At 37.4% G+C, this 14635-nt stretch overlaps 2 protein-coding genes across 14 annotated transcripts in view; one reads left to right on the forward strand and one right to left on the reverse strand.

Annotated features, from left to right (window-relative positions):
• FAM217A (family with sequence similarity 217 member A) overlaps nt 1–14635 on the forward strand; it is a 30070-nt gene that overhangs the window by 12460 nt on the left and 2975 nt on the right. For 2 of the 3 annotated variants that reach the window (XM_047859562.1, XM_047859560.1), the window contains exon 8: nt 1541–2730. In XM_047859562.1, the coding sequence (XP_047715518.1) occupies nt 1541–2730 (1190 nt within the window). Of the gene's footprint in view, nt 1–1540; nt 3082–14635 lie in introns of those variants that run through there. The other variant, XM_047859561.1, reaches the window with a different exon arrangement.
• Nucleotides 7191–14635, reverse strand: part of PRPF4B (pre-mRNA processing factor 4B) — a 36541-nt gene continuing 29096 nt past the window's right edge. Inside the window, exons 13-18 of one of the 11 annotated variants that reach the window (XR_007152291.1) lie at nt 14332–14483; nt 12901–12987; nt 9959–11854; nt 9628–9700; nt 9127–9172; nt 7191–7375 (exon numbers count right to left, since the gene is read on the reverse strand). Coding sequence is in view for 1 of the 11 variants with exons in the window: in XM_047859559.1 (XP_047715515.1) it covers nt 11651–11854; nt 12901–12987; nt 14332–14483 (443 nt within the window). In the remaining 10 variants the exon portion in view is untranslated. Of the gene's footprint in view, nt 11855–12900; nt 12988–14331; nt 14484–14635 lie in introns of all 11 variants that reach the window. The other 10 variants (XR_007152285.1, XR_007152292.1, XR_007152287.1 and 7 more) reach the window with 10 other exon arrangements.

Genomic DNA, 14635 nt, shown 5'->3' on the forward strand with positions numbered 1-14635 from the left:
GATTTCAAGGTAAGAGGTCAAATGAAATGAATTGAATTGTATCACACTAACACAGAGCAAACATAAACTGAGTCAGTAGAGGGCAGTGGGTAGGATTACAAACATCCGGTCCCACCACTCTGGCTCTACCACTTACCACATGTATGACCTTAACCACTCTGCCTCGGCTTCCTTACCCATAAAAGGTAAACAATAAAAGTGCTTGTCTCCTGGGGACTAAGCAGAACAATGTGTTTGATAGGTATTTGCTATTTATACTGGGAAAGCCTAAGATGTTGCAGAGTTGGAAGCCCAGGATCAATGAAATAGTTTATTACTGAGATTTTTCTCTTCAATATGCCATCAAGAAGAGAATAAAAGTAATATTTTTTATTTAGGGTTTAACATTTTGCAAAGTATGTTCATGTAATTGGCTTCTCAGACCACCTCAAGGTCGGTATTGTCCTTACCATTCTGATCACTGGTGGCAAAGGGATTCAAACCTAGGTCCCCACTCCCAGATTCCATGCTCTTTTCACTAAACAACGTGGATTGTGTCTGTCATCAATTGTAGATTTCAGGAGACTTTCCTGTGCTTTTATAAAGGCAAGTTGGTATAACTAATATTTAGCTAAAGAAATAAATTTTTACTCTTTTCTGTAGAAATAGAAGTATTTTTCAAAATCCTTCAAGAATACTTTGCTGTCTTTAATATAAACTGGCATTAAAAGAAGCAAGAAGATAATGAGACTTTACATGTCAATTAATGCTTCAACTCTTTCAATGTCAGTACTTCTAGTAAGCTTTAAAAAAATGAACTATTTTAAACTCAGTGTTCCATGGCCTGGCTCTTATGCAGTTTTCATTCTAATATAATACCTAGAAGCATTAGTCATAAAATAAAAGAGCACTTCCAGGTGAAAATTACAATGGGATAATTTTTTTTTTTTTTTTACCTGTATGGTTCCTTTCTTTCTTTCTTTCTTTCTTTCTTTCTTTCTTTCTTTCTTTCTTTTTTTTAACTATGGGATAGTTTTTGATGAACATTGTTTTGTTTCCTTTTATATGGGCATAATTTTTTTTAGACCACAATGGCTAATGTGGAAGGCTTTATTGAGTAACCTAATTACATTCTTTGAGCTTCCTTTTATCTAATCCTGGGTCATAAACATGTCAATGCAATTTCAGTTTGAGTTGGATAGCCCCCTTCTCAGACATCATCAGTGCAGATACAATCTATTCATAGGTAAATAGATTAATTAGCCACTTTCAACCCAGTGACCATTCATAGACACAGCCATTTGTGGGTATAACGATCTAGTTTCCTGTGAATGCACACAGGGATATCCAGTTAATATTCTAATCTATACGTTTAAAAATGTATATAGTTTTATGTACTTGAGCATATTTGGAAGTTAACATCTGTCAGTTACAGATAGATACACATAGGCCATTGGAAACTAAACATTAACCAGTCTTTGATAATTTTACTTTTTGATTATTTTAATAGCATTTTAATTCCAGTCAACAAACCATTCATTAACTAAATCATTTTTTAAAGGGATTTCAGAAAATCTTCCGTGGAAACTGGCTTTAATGTAACCAATAATCCCATAAGGCTCTTTACTCTGAACCACTCACTTGTAACAAGTGCTTCAGTTGAGAAGCAAGTTGGTTCTTACCCTGGACTGCAGATACCATCAGTTCTCTGCTGGCCCTATGCTGATGGAGACTTTTTGAAGGACAGAAATGAGCCTTATATTAATTTATGTTCGACTATAGAAAACAATAGTGGTGAAACTTTACCTGCTTTAAATTGGAACTTGAAATATGGAAACAGCAGTGTGGAAGAAAACTTAACAGATGAAAGTGATTTATCAGAAAATGAAAAAGCAAATGATAGTTTGCTCAGCTACTTTAAAAAGATGGACCTGAACTTAAAGCCAGAAACAATAGTAAACGTTGAGGAATCTTTCACAGAGGAACCAAGTGAAGTATTTCCATATCCTGATTTTCTCCCTTCTCCTTTCAATACCCTGGACTTGCACAAATTAGCCCTTTCAAAATCTGAAAATTGGAAAGTGACAGTAGAACCTCCAGAAAGCTCTGTTGAACGTCTGATAACTCGTTTACTAGAAATGGAAAGATTGCAACACATGACTATCCAAAAAGAGAGGCCCAGACTACAAACTACCTTCTGTACTCTGGCAGCTACTGAACGACCCTCTTCCTCCAAAGCTATACCCAAAGTGAGACAGCCCAAACTTTCAGACCCTTTGAGTCTTCAGACGACTTGTGTAGATAAAAGTCGTGAAAAAAGAAAAAGCAATTCTGGATATTGCAAGCTTGAACAAAATGCTTCAAAATGGAATTGGAGCAATGCTGGCAAATATAAATGGAATTCTAGACCAATATCTCTAAAAAGTTCATCCACCACCAAACAATTGGTTGCAACTTGTGATGACTTTAGGAATCTCAAAAGCTCCATTTTAAATCCATGCCAGGAACTCGCAACCAAGCCTACTCCTTCCCAAACAACTCAATCATTGGTTAAAATGGTCTCAACAAGATGTCTGCCACCGAAGTCTCCAATACCAGTCTCATCTATACCTCTGTCTTTCCCCGAAAATCAGAGAGAAGAAATTAAGGTACCAAGGACCAAAAAGAAACTTTATCAAAAAAACATAGCAGTGAACAGACCATTCTATATTCAGAAGCTAAACTGTTTATCACCTTCCTTTACAGCTAAGGGTAAGTGTTCACCTATTGACCAAAAATAACTTTTCTTTCATACATCTCAATGTGAGCAAATCTGTTTCCAAGAAGCTTGGCTAAAACGTGGCTCATCATTCCGAGATACAAGTATTACACACATGCATGAGTAACTTGATGTGATGTGGAGTGGAATTTGTAAAAATCATTGCTGAGATGTGTAAATATAAATTCAAGGGCTTCCATACTGACATATTTGGCAATCTTTTGCATGTTATGTTTCAAAGGAATGTTTCACTTAGTAAACTGTTCTTTTCAAAAGAATATTCTCTTTTGTTGTGATGGTTTCCTAGTGTAATTCCATCATCAATGAATGCTATAATCAACTTATTGCTGGTATATTTTGTGTTCTATTATAGTTTGAAGAGTGTAGTTACCTCTTTTTAGTTCTTCCCACTCTGGTTCCTTTTTCCTTTCCTTTACTGCCTCTACAAATCTCCTTTGTCTATCATTTTGACCAATCTTTTGAGTATTTGCTTGGCCATTAAAAGCTAAAATACTTGCTATTTTGTTAAGTTAATATGCGAGAGCCCCTGGGTCCTCCTGTGAATCTTAAAAAATGTTCCTTTCCCAGGTCCTTGGTCATATACATGAAAGCAAGATCAGTTCCCTTGGAGACTAACTATAGTTGTAGATATGAAACAACCCTCTTCCACTCAGACTAAGTAGTTTTAAAATGTCAAAGGTAAAATGAGAAAAGGTTGCTGTCCACAAGAGCAGCCAAAATCTGTTAGTGGAACTTTTTCCCAAAGTTCTTTGTTGCTGGAAGTCTTAACCCTGGTTAGTTGAAACTCAAACAGCTGAAGTTTCTTATTTAAAAAAGTGTGTGGGGATTGGAGGCAGGGGGAACTATGTGATGGACACAGCTTACTGCACCTAAGAATCAGGGAAACAAAAAAGCTGAGTCCTGGGTTCTACCGCAGGTGCACAGACACAGACTCTTTTGAGAGTGGGGCCAGGGAACCTGCCTGGTAAACTTCCCAGGTGATTTTAATGCAGGTGGTTCTTGGATCCCAGTTTGAAAAACCTGAAGGAAAAACTTGATGCAAAATGCTCAGGGTTGGTTGGTGGGGATCATGTGCTTTGGTTTTCAGTTGATGGTGAATTCAAATGAGTTTTTCTTAAACATTAAAAAAGTAACACAGGATTAAAACTTTTAGGTTACCCAAAGGAAAATGAGAAATAAAAGGCCTGTTCCCACTCCCAGCCCCCCACCAAGGCAATTGATATTACATTTTTGTGTAGCATCCCCCCTCCCCCCCCCAATAAGATGAAATAACATGAGATCCAGATGGCGAGGTGAATTTTCAGGACGATTCAAATACACGCTGAAGACAGCAACTGCAGCTCAGTTTCCTTTGTGCTATTTGTAGTCAAAGAATAAGGCTCAAGGAGTTTGCTTAGAAGCAGAGGTTAAAGAGAGCATGCTTAGTTTTTAGTTTCCAAGAATTTTCTGGAACTGCATCAACACAGCAATAGAAAATTAACTGTCCAGGATCCCTTGTCATAGAGCAGAATTTTGCCTAAATCCCACACAGTTGGTGTCATTATCCAAAGTACTAGAACATGCCTTTGATAGAATACAAAAATGGACTCCAGCTTTCACTCTGTTCCAGCTTGCAACGAATGATCTTTGTGGTTTCCCCTCTCAACCACCTTTACTCTCATTAAAAAAAAATTTTTTTTTAATCTTTACTTTTGAGAGAGAGACAGAGTGTGAGAAGGGGAGCGGCAGAGAGGGAGACACAGAATCTGAAGCAGGCTCCAGGCTCCAAGCTGTCAGCACAGAACCTGATGCAGGGCTCGAACCCACAAACTGTGAGATCATGACCTGAGCTGAAGTCAGATGCTCAACGGACTGAACCGCCCAGGTGCCCCATCCTTACTCTCATTCTTACAGCTCTGAGTATTGAGCCTTATTTGCCAACCCTTGTACCCATTCTCATTTCTACCTTCTTTACTTGCTTGCATTTTATCCCTTCACCTTTAGGGTTGTAATGATGTAATTTTTATCTGTGAAAGCTTCAGGAAAGGGACATGCCTGTTCTGTTCACCACTGTATCCTGAACAATCATTGGTTGGCATGTAGATACCCTTCACAGTACATAAGGAAAGGACTTTACCCAGCTTTGAGGACTGTTAGGTGACACAGCAGTTACAGGCACTGGCTCCAAGGCCAGACTGAGTCTGAACCCAGGCTCTGCCACTTAACAGCTATACACCTCAGTCAGGTTCCTTAACCTTGGTTCTTCACTTTCCTAATTGGTAAGGTGGATAGAGTTATCTTTTATCTCATATAATCATGTGAGGATTGAGTAAAGTGCCTGGCAAATTACAAAATAGATCAGGGAAAATAGGAATGACACAGGAGAGCACACTGAATGGAATGAGCTACCTCAGCACTGAATTCACTGCCACTGGAGTAACAACTCAGGATTATTAACGTCCTACATCTTACAAGGCATGTGCCAGGCATCAGGGACACGGTATGAAGTGATGCAGACACTGTCCCTGGTTGTCAAGATCAGGAGTGGGAGTGGGACATGGGCAATGGGGGGGGGGGGGTATTTTAGAGGGAGAGGTAGTAAAAGATCACGGTCAGCAGTTCCATGAAATAGATTCCCATGAATAGGATTGCTTTGGGAGGTGGGAGGAGACAGATTCTCAGCTTTAATGTCTTAGAGGTAGGGCAAATTTCTTACTGCAAACATAACCAGGCCACTTTATTTAGGATGTCATTAGACCTGAAAACAAACAAACAAAAAAAAAAACAAAATAGCTACTGAAACACCAATTTTCAATTAGTCCCAAATTGCTTTATTTTTTTAAGTTTATTTTGAGAGAGAGAACCGACAGGGGAGGGGCAGAGAGGGGACAGAGGCTCCAAAACAGGCTGTGCTGACAGCAGTGAGCCTAATGCTGGGCTAGAACTCACAAACTGGGAGATCATGACCTGAGCCGAAGTCAGCTGTTTAACTGAGCCACCCAGATGCCCCAGTCCCTAATTGTGTTCAATGTAACTGTGTAAAAAACACATTTGCAGCAGTGCAGATTTCAATTATGAGGCAAAGGTACTAATTTTAACACGTCATGATCATTTGTAAAAATAGTTGCCAAAATATTGTGTTTAAATGGAGTCCCTAAAAATGAGGTTGGAAGAGGCATAATGTACATAGGAAGATGTAGCCATCTTGAGTTCATCTTGTAAAAGGATAGCCAAACATTGCCTATTTTACCCCTACAAGGAAAACTCACCACTGAGGGTGGGGGCACAGTAGTTACCAACAAAGTCAGAAGACTTGACTTCCAACGGCCTTGAAAAATAGCCAACTTCTACTACTAATTTTGAAGAAACATCTGGCAGTTTGTAACAGACATGTTTAAATTGGAAGTTAATTCTGTCCAGTAAACTTTAGTTGAATTTGGCTTAATGGCTTGCTCATAAATTCCCCATGTTTAGCTCTCTAGTATTGAAGCCTTGTCTTAGCTTTTGGATCTTTCGATTTCCTCAATGAGAGAAAGCACATCTTTCTCTTTAAAGTTTGCAGCAACCTCCTCCCAAGCCCAATACACTCTGATAAAAAACAGGATCTCAAGACTCTCATGTCACTTTAGAGGAATAGCATATGGTCATTAATCGTCTGCTAGCCCAAGCAGAAAACAACTGGGGCCTTTGGTGGGGGAGGGTATCCAGAACCACTGCCATTTGGCTCATTTCTTCCCAAAACCAGGAATCGACCGCTAATGAGAGAAGGGAGCATCAGCTAGGTCAGGTGTATTCACACAGCCACACATTCTGGCTGTCTTCCATTCTCAGTCCTGCTTTGTGTGTTAAAGAGCCACTCAGCCTCACTGCGACTCTTAAGCATTTTACACGTTGTTTGTTTTGTTAAGGACATTTCCTTAAACGAAAATGGACAGACTAGAGTCCAGTATTTGCCAGCCTTCCCCATCTGCAATGAACCAATTGAATGAAATCATTACAGAAGAGGAAGTTCTCTCCTTACTATGTTTCTATTATTAGGAAAACCAAATCAGAACTATATGTACCAAGAATAGGAATCCAACACCCTTCGTTTGGTGTGTGTTGTGCACTTAGTCGCTAGGAAGTATTTTGATGTTTGTAAGGAAGATACGAGGCTGTTTCCAAACAGCAGGTTCTGTGAAAGGGCATATTCTGCCAAGTGGTTTGGTAAACTTCTCTCTATACCTCTGCCCTCACTGGGATGCACATCAGATGTCTTCTGAGAACCTGTAAATACCACTCTAACTTAATCCGGCAGTTGCCAATCAGATTTGAGCACAGAATACCTTTCGAGGCAGATCTATGAACACCAGTAAAATAGCATCTAAGAAACTTTAGGCAGGAAATGGTGTTTTAATTTAAAACTAAACACAAAATACCAAACTGGAGCAAAGGAAAAAATCAGGAGACAATCTGGTAACAAGAGGCATATTTTATTAAGGTTTCCCAATAACTGGAAACATTGTTTCTATTTAAAATGCAAGTTACAATTCAAATGATACCATGAGTAATTGGGATACACATTGAGTATTTTCAGAGACCAGCTTCCATATCTTGATCACTAAATGGAAAGATTCTTCAGAAGAACAGTCCCTTACCCTACATACAGAAGGAGAAAAAAACAATTAAAGATGCCATGATGATATCTATCAAATAACTGGAAAACATTTTAAGTCAATTTAGTGTACATTATTGACATGTAAAAAAACACAAATGAATCTGTAGTGAACACTTCCAAAAGGAAGACATTCCATCTAGGAGAATGACAAAACTTGTGTTGCATAATATATGCTTGAACTAGTATACTACAAGGAAAGAAACACTTTATGAAGCCCAATTGCTAATGATATCATAACTCATGAAAGGAAATTACTTATTTGAATGTCTACTTCTTTCCTATCTCCACCATTTAAAAAGGGCATTCCTTAACTGCCTGGCCTAAGTTTGAAGATATGTGATTCCTGTGTCATTTCAGAGATTTTATTTCTACCTAGCCAGCTCCAGTAACCAAATGATGATCAAGTACAGGTAAAGCAAAGCAGGATGGATGCAAATATGAAACAAATGTGAGAACATTACATTTCTCTGCTCTACCACATACCATAAAACATACGTTTTTCATATTGTAGAAATGCCCTGAGTATTTGTTTTAGAGAAAAGAGGTGGTTATTATAATGGGGAAAAAAAGTTACAGTATTTTACAAATACAAAACTATTTTGAAGTAGTAGAGTGGAATAAGTTATACACTGGGTTTGAATAAACAGGATGCTATTAATAAGGATTTAAGGGTGAAAGTGAATACTGGGAAGGTCTTCAAAGTTTATGACCAGATGCTCCCTTCCTTCAAAACTTGGATATTCCAACCTGAATTCTGAGACCTTTGAGAATAAGGTCCACCTAGAATGGGCTCTCCAATGTATGTGCTTTCTGGATCTCACCTACCCTCTCACTACAGAAAGTAGGACCTTTTTGAGGGTTGTGTCCTAAGACTTAGGAACCCTGAAGTCTGACACATTCACGGTATATTTTGCTGTGAAGTGTAATAAAACAAAAAGCTTTACCAGAGATTAACTTATTTGAAAACTATACAGCTACTGTGAAATATGAATGTAGGTTAAAGGTAATTCAACTAAATGACCATAATCAAACACACAGGTCTTACCAAGTTCTGAATTTCTGCCTCTGCAAAATTACAAATTCTAATCAAATCCTGTGTATGTATATAAAGAATGTTTACAGAGTTCCTTTCAAATAGGCAAATCTAGGAATGCTAAATTTGGGAAGATTGACTTCTCTCATTTCCCTTAAGAAGAAAAACTGACAGTGACTCTAAATACTGTGTCTATTTTAAGACCATGATTGGAGCACTTGTGAAAACAAAGGGACTAAAAGGAAAGCTGGATTAAAAGGAAAGAGGATTAAGGGAGTTGAATAATAGTGTTCTTCAAATTCCACGACTTGCTATTCTTTTGCATTTGCCAAGGAGATTAGATACCTAAAGCTAAAGACTGCTTTTTTGATGTACGAGGTTTTGGTGGTTTCTAGTTTCCTAATAACCCCTAGGGACCAATTCTGATGGCCACGTGTTTAATGTGGAATCTCGCCATTGAGGAGTCTTTCCTACCAACCACTCACTGACCACTGTTTTTACTGTAGGGGAGGGAAGAGAGGGGAGAGGCAGGAAGCACAATAAAACAAGCATGTACAGATGAACACAACAGCACTACTACTCTAAGTGCCAAACATTAACGAAACCCAAATGATAAGGCTGAAAACTAAAAAATTAGACAAAAATTAAATGGAGGATTCTTTTTTGTTTGTTTGTTTTAATCTTTTATAGGACAGAAACCTTAGCTCATGTCTTCTGGCTGTCATCATCTTCCACTGAACTGCACCTAAAACACAAAGAACAAGTAACAAGCAACTTTGTTTTTTAAAGAATAGGTAATAGTTTTGAAGGCATAAGATGAACTGTCTCTAGTGGAAGTTAACTTACTTAAATAATTATATAAAACGAAGCCATGAAAAATCACCAGAAGCATCATCAAAATGTTAACTATTTTGAGTGAAAATAACTACAAAAGACTCGAATATGCAGCATATGATCACCAAAATAAAGTAAATCATGGTGGGAAAATCACTACCCATTTTGTTAAGGTAGAAAAGCTGCACCTGTGAAGCCTTTTGTAAAAGGCTTCCTTCTACCTGAAGATGGAAACCAGCTTGTATTTACTTTAGTAAAGTCTAAACCATGAAGAGACGGGGTGTAGATTCAAAGTTGGCTTATTATATCATCTATCACCTTCCTGGCTGTAGTTCATTTCATGTCTTTAAATGGAGCAAAACCCACCAGAAGAATGCTGCTATTCTGATTTTTCCATTCTTGAATGCACCAAAACGTGCATCTTGTTGTAATTAGGTGCCTGGGTGAATAAAAAAATCCCATTTACAATTTAAAAATATTATTTAAACCCCAAAAATCTGATTATTTTCCACATTGCTCAGGAAGACAAGCATTAATTTTACCACCCAAACAGAAAAGATTCATATGCATTTCTGAAAAAGCTCCCCTACCATGTTTAAAAATACGAATTCCTTTGTGTTGCAAAACCAAGCTGATTTACATGATTTTGTCTTAAATTGTGGCTAAATGTTTATCTACACATGCTGTCAGAAATAACCTTGTTAAGAAGGTGAAGCTGGTGTCTCAGCAAATCAGACCCCTTGGAGAAGGCGTTGAATGGCCTGTGCCCCGTTTTCCTTTTTTCTCTTTCCGCACCATCAGAAGGAAAAGTGAGAAAATAGCAGAAACATTAGTTAAATCCTGAATTATACCCCATAACCTACAGGAATTATCTCACTACACTGAAAGCTGACAATATTTGCAGGATTCTTTTGATGAAATAATTAGGATCCTGATTATTAATAAAATGATAAACTTGTGGCTAGGCTTTACATCTTTAACAAATAATTCTTTTAAAGACTTAAAGGAAGAAATGAAAGGTTGCTTTTAACTAGTTATGGTTTACCTGACTTACCAGCACTGAAGACAAAAACTTTTAAAAATGGCTACAAATGCCTTGTTCACAAAAGACTTTATTATCTAGTGATGCATACTGAGAACATACAGAAATCTGCATGGTCCACTTCACATGCAGTAGAACAATCTTCACTTTACAATAAGTGAGTGTCAACTGTTTTATGCAATAGACAACACTTTAAAGTCACATTCTTAAAGAAAAGCTTCATTTACAAAAGAAATAAAAGGTAAAGAAGCAATTACCGCTTTTAAAAAGCAGCTGCTTTGTTCAAGAGTGGAAGGTTTATGCCTGTATTGAAAGACAACATGATCACAAATAATGAAAACAATGAACAAATGAAAAAACACTTTTACCATAAGCAGTACACTTTCAAAATGACATACAAATAGTTAAAAATTTCATTATGTTGTCTAACTTTTAAATATGAGGACTCTCAGAATTAGGCCTCAACATTTGTAATTAGTAAATGAAAACTACGCATTGTTTCTATGTCACTACGAACTGTATTTAACAAAATGTATATAAAGTCTATAGCAAGTTGATTTAAAAAAATTAAAGTTAATAAGAAACAGTACACTGAAGGCGCTCTATCCATCAAGCGCACTCTTCCAATTTTAAATGTGATGAACAGAACAGAAATTGTAACTATGCCACAGTCGCGATGCCAAAAAAGAAAACGAGATCAGTTAGCACACATGCAGGGAATTCCGCCACAAAGCTAATATCCCTCATTTGTCAACTGTTCCAATAAAATAACGTCTTAAAACGCCAGTGATGTTGATGGTTTAGCTTACCTTCAGTGTACTGAATGTTGTACACAACCTGCTTTAAAAGAGGAGGCCGTCCCTGCAGGCAGGCTCAAGAAGGAACAGACCCCCTTCGGCACTGACTACGCCAAGGGCATGCCGCTGTGGCCTGCACACACACACCTAGGAAAATGTGAATATAAACAGCATTTATGCTGGCCATTTTATCTGAAGACCAATATGAAGCCAAGTTTGCTAAAAATAAATCAACCACCCAACATTACTACTCCTTTTATAACAGATGCTTTTGTCTTTTATGTGAACTGCAACCATATACATTTGCACTGTAATTCTGTGCAGTCTTGGCAATTAAAACAGTTCTACAGTGAAATTTCACATAAGACACAAAACAGATTAACTAACATTTCTAAAAGAAATATCACCCTTGGTGTTAATTCAAATATATCATGCTTCCTCAAATTTGCTGGAGAAATATTTATAAGTTTATATACATTAATAAACTGCTGTGAAATTTCTTCAGTCTTTGTATTTAATTACTCAAACCCTTGGAGCTTCTTCATCTCGTTTAAATTTTTTCCTGGATGAAGGCATGCTGTAGGGCCTGATTGATGCTAATTCGTTTAGCTGGGTCCAACATCAGGATCTGGTCCAACAAGTCCTTTAGCTGGTGTACTTTTTTACGTTGGTCTTCAGGAAGTCGCTGGCACCCAATCAAGTCAGCCAACAGGTCCTTGGTTGGATTAATGGTGCTCATGACAGTAACCTTCTCCTAAAAATAATTTTTAAAATGTGTATGTCTAAATGAGTTACTAAGCATATGTAACTTAAATCAGACTGCTTCGTCTATCAAGACTTCTAACATAGATTATCATCTACTCATTGAAAACTTTGACACAGCTTCCTCTAGTCTACATCTTTTTAAGAAGCAACCAAAAAACTTCGATGGGGAAAAAAAAAATCAACCCCAAGTTAGCAATGACAATTTTTAAAAAACACTGTAATTTAATTTTGTAAAAAGAGAGAAAATGTCAAAAGAAGTCTGTGAAAACCCTAAAACAGTTTAATAATAATTAACAGTAAACACTTGAGTTTGAACTGTACTTTCCCTATCCTGAAGTGGTAACAGACACGGAAGCAAGTCCATACCAAAAAGTGTTTGTGGTTAAGTGCTCCGATAAAGTTAGGAACAGCCGATATAACGGGGCAAAAATAAAGAAGTCCTTACTTTAACCTGGGGTTTTAGAAGGGCTCGTGTAGAATGTGTATTTCCCTTGAGGCTTGAAGTTGGACAAATTATTTTTAGGGGATGAGGAAGTACAGGAGGCAGATAAAGTCAGGACAGTCTGTGAACAAAGGCACAGAGGTGTGACACAGCAGGCCCTTTGGCTAACTGCCAAGTGTGGCATGGTGGGGTTTACAGAATACTGCGAGGGGGTGGGAACTGCTGAAGATGGCAGAGTTCATCAGAGAGGAACCCAAAGAAGGGTTTTTAAGCAGGCAGAATAACATGATCAGATTTGTTTTCAAAAAGATCACTCTGGCAAGCAGCACAAAAGCTGGATGGGAGGCCAGAATCCAAAGAACAGAGGAAGAGGGCCATTTAAATATGACCTATAATAAAAATAGACTCATTATACTAAACATTTTTAAATCCCTTCATCTTTTTCATAACCTGATTGTGTTTTATTCAGGAATTGGCCAACAGCAAAAGGAATTATTTTTAGTTTTTAAATATTCATTGCTCCTAGTACCACCCAGCATTGTTTGTTCACAGTAATAAAATCATTTAATGTAGCACAGCTAAAAGAGACTTACCCTCTCTGTTACTTTATCAACTTCTATATACATGAAGTTGAGATTTTGATCAAAATGTTGGTCTTTGAATACGCCTTTCCGAATCATCTGGCAATAAAGCAAAACAAAACTTGGGTTTTGAACTATTATGAAACAGTCTGGCCTACTAACAATTTAATACGAAACAAGTCACAAATAATATCAATTTAGTCTCTCTAGGTTTGTCTCCTTGTTTAGGAATCTTAGAGTCCTTGCTCTGGAGAGTTTAACCCCTTTGAAAGAGCAAATAGAAATGCTGTGCCTGAAACTACTTAATATCATGAAATTCAGTTTTCCCAGGCAGTGACTTAAACCAATTATAATATCACATTGTGCTTTCATTATTCAAAATTGAGGATCAAACAAAGACAAAATAATTTATGCTTAGAAAGTAAAAGTATCACACATTTAGACCCTTTTCTCTTGGCAGTTTAAGAAACCCAATGACATTTCACAAATTATGTTCCAATGGTCCAAAGAGGATATAGGTGAGACCTCATTAAGACAAATACCAACATGGTTAATTTTTGTGTAACTTCTTCTAACCAAGCCCAACATAATAGAATTTGGACAGTACCTGAAAAATACAATGGCTTCTGACCCATACGTGGAAAAATCTGTAATCTCTCAGAAATTTAGCAAATAAGCTGAAATCATCAAAGTCTAACATATGGCCTTCAGGTTTATAAATGCCTCAAGTTTCTGCTTCATTTCTGAAATAATTGTTGTAGCTGAAGCATTAAGGGTGAATTTTAGGTTATAAAGATGTCAAGTTCAAGGGAGTTTTCTTGGTAACTTCCTTTCCCAAAGAACTTCCAATCTGAGTAAACTGAAGGCCATCAAGTTCCTTTTCCAGTAGTCCCCCATCATTCTCTGACAACTGAGCCCTTCTTCACATCTGAACTAACCTGACCTGCATCTTTTTTCATTCCACCTCTCAAGCATGTTTGGTGCTGTTATCAATATACGGTGTGCTCCCAAGGCTGCTTCTCTGCCCATCATTAAAGGACAATAAACAAACAAGGGAAGAACAAAGATATGAAACAGTCATATATATACACATGTATGGTGCTGAACAAATTTATGCTCATCAATCTCTCTCCTTAATTCCAATTCTACTCCAAACTCTAGGCCCCTACCCTCCTGCTTAAAAGAATAAGGAAAAGCAAAGAGACACATTAGAGGGAAGAGGAAAATGGACTTCTCTTATCTTGACAGCTCTTGGTTGATTAGAACCACTAACTTAAACAGCAGAAATGAAAAAGAACTAAGGAATCACAGTAGCCATATACCTGCCTTTCTGAAATTGTTTTATAGACACTACTGAGGACTAAGTGCCAGCAATCCACTGGTCTACAATAAACTACTGCTAAGACCTCAAAAAACAAAAAGCAGCTCACACTAATGTCCTACCTTATTAGGCATCTTTCCTTTGAGATCCATGGCGAGCTTCAACATATGGTTATTGGTTTTGCCAGGAAACAAAATTTTTCCGGTGTAGAGTTCATATAAGGTACAACCCACAGACCACATGTCTATACCATAGTCATAGCTTTTCCCTATAACTGAAAACAAAATGGGAGTGTTAACACATGATGATAAAAACAATCAACTACAATTTATTTTCATTAATGAGGGATTAATTTAGCTCGGCCTCCATAACTGCAATCTTAATACCTCACTTTGGCATTAGCTTTATGTTTTTTCCCCCACTAAT

This window comes from Prionailurus viverrinus, chromosome B2 (assembly GCF_022837055.1).
Source record: "Prionailurus viverrinus isolate Anna chromosome B2, UM_Priviv_1.0, whole genome shotgun sequence".
Lineage (NCBI taxonomy): Eukaryota > Metazoa > Chordata > Mammalia > Carnivora > Felidae > Prionailurus > Prionailurus viverrinus.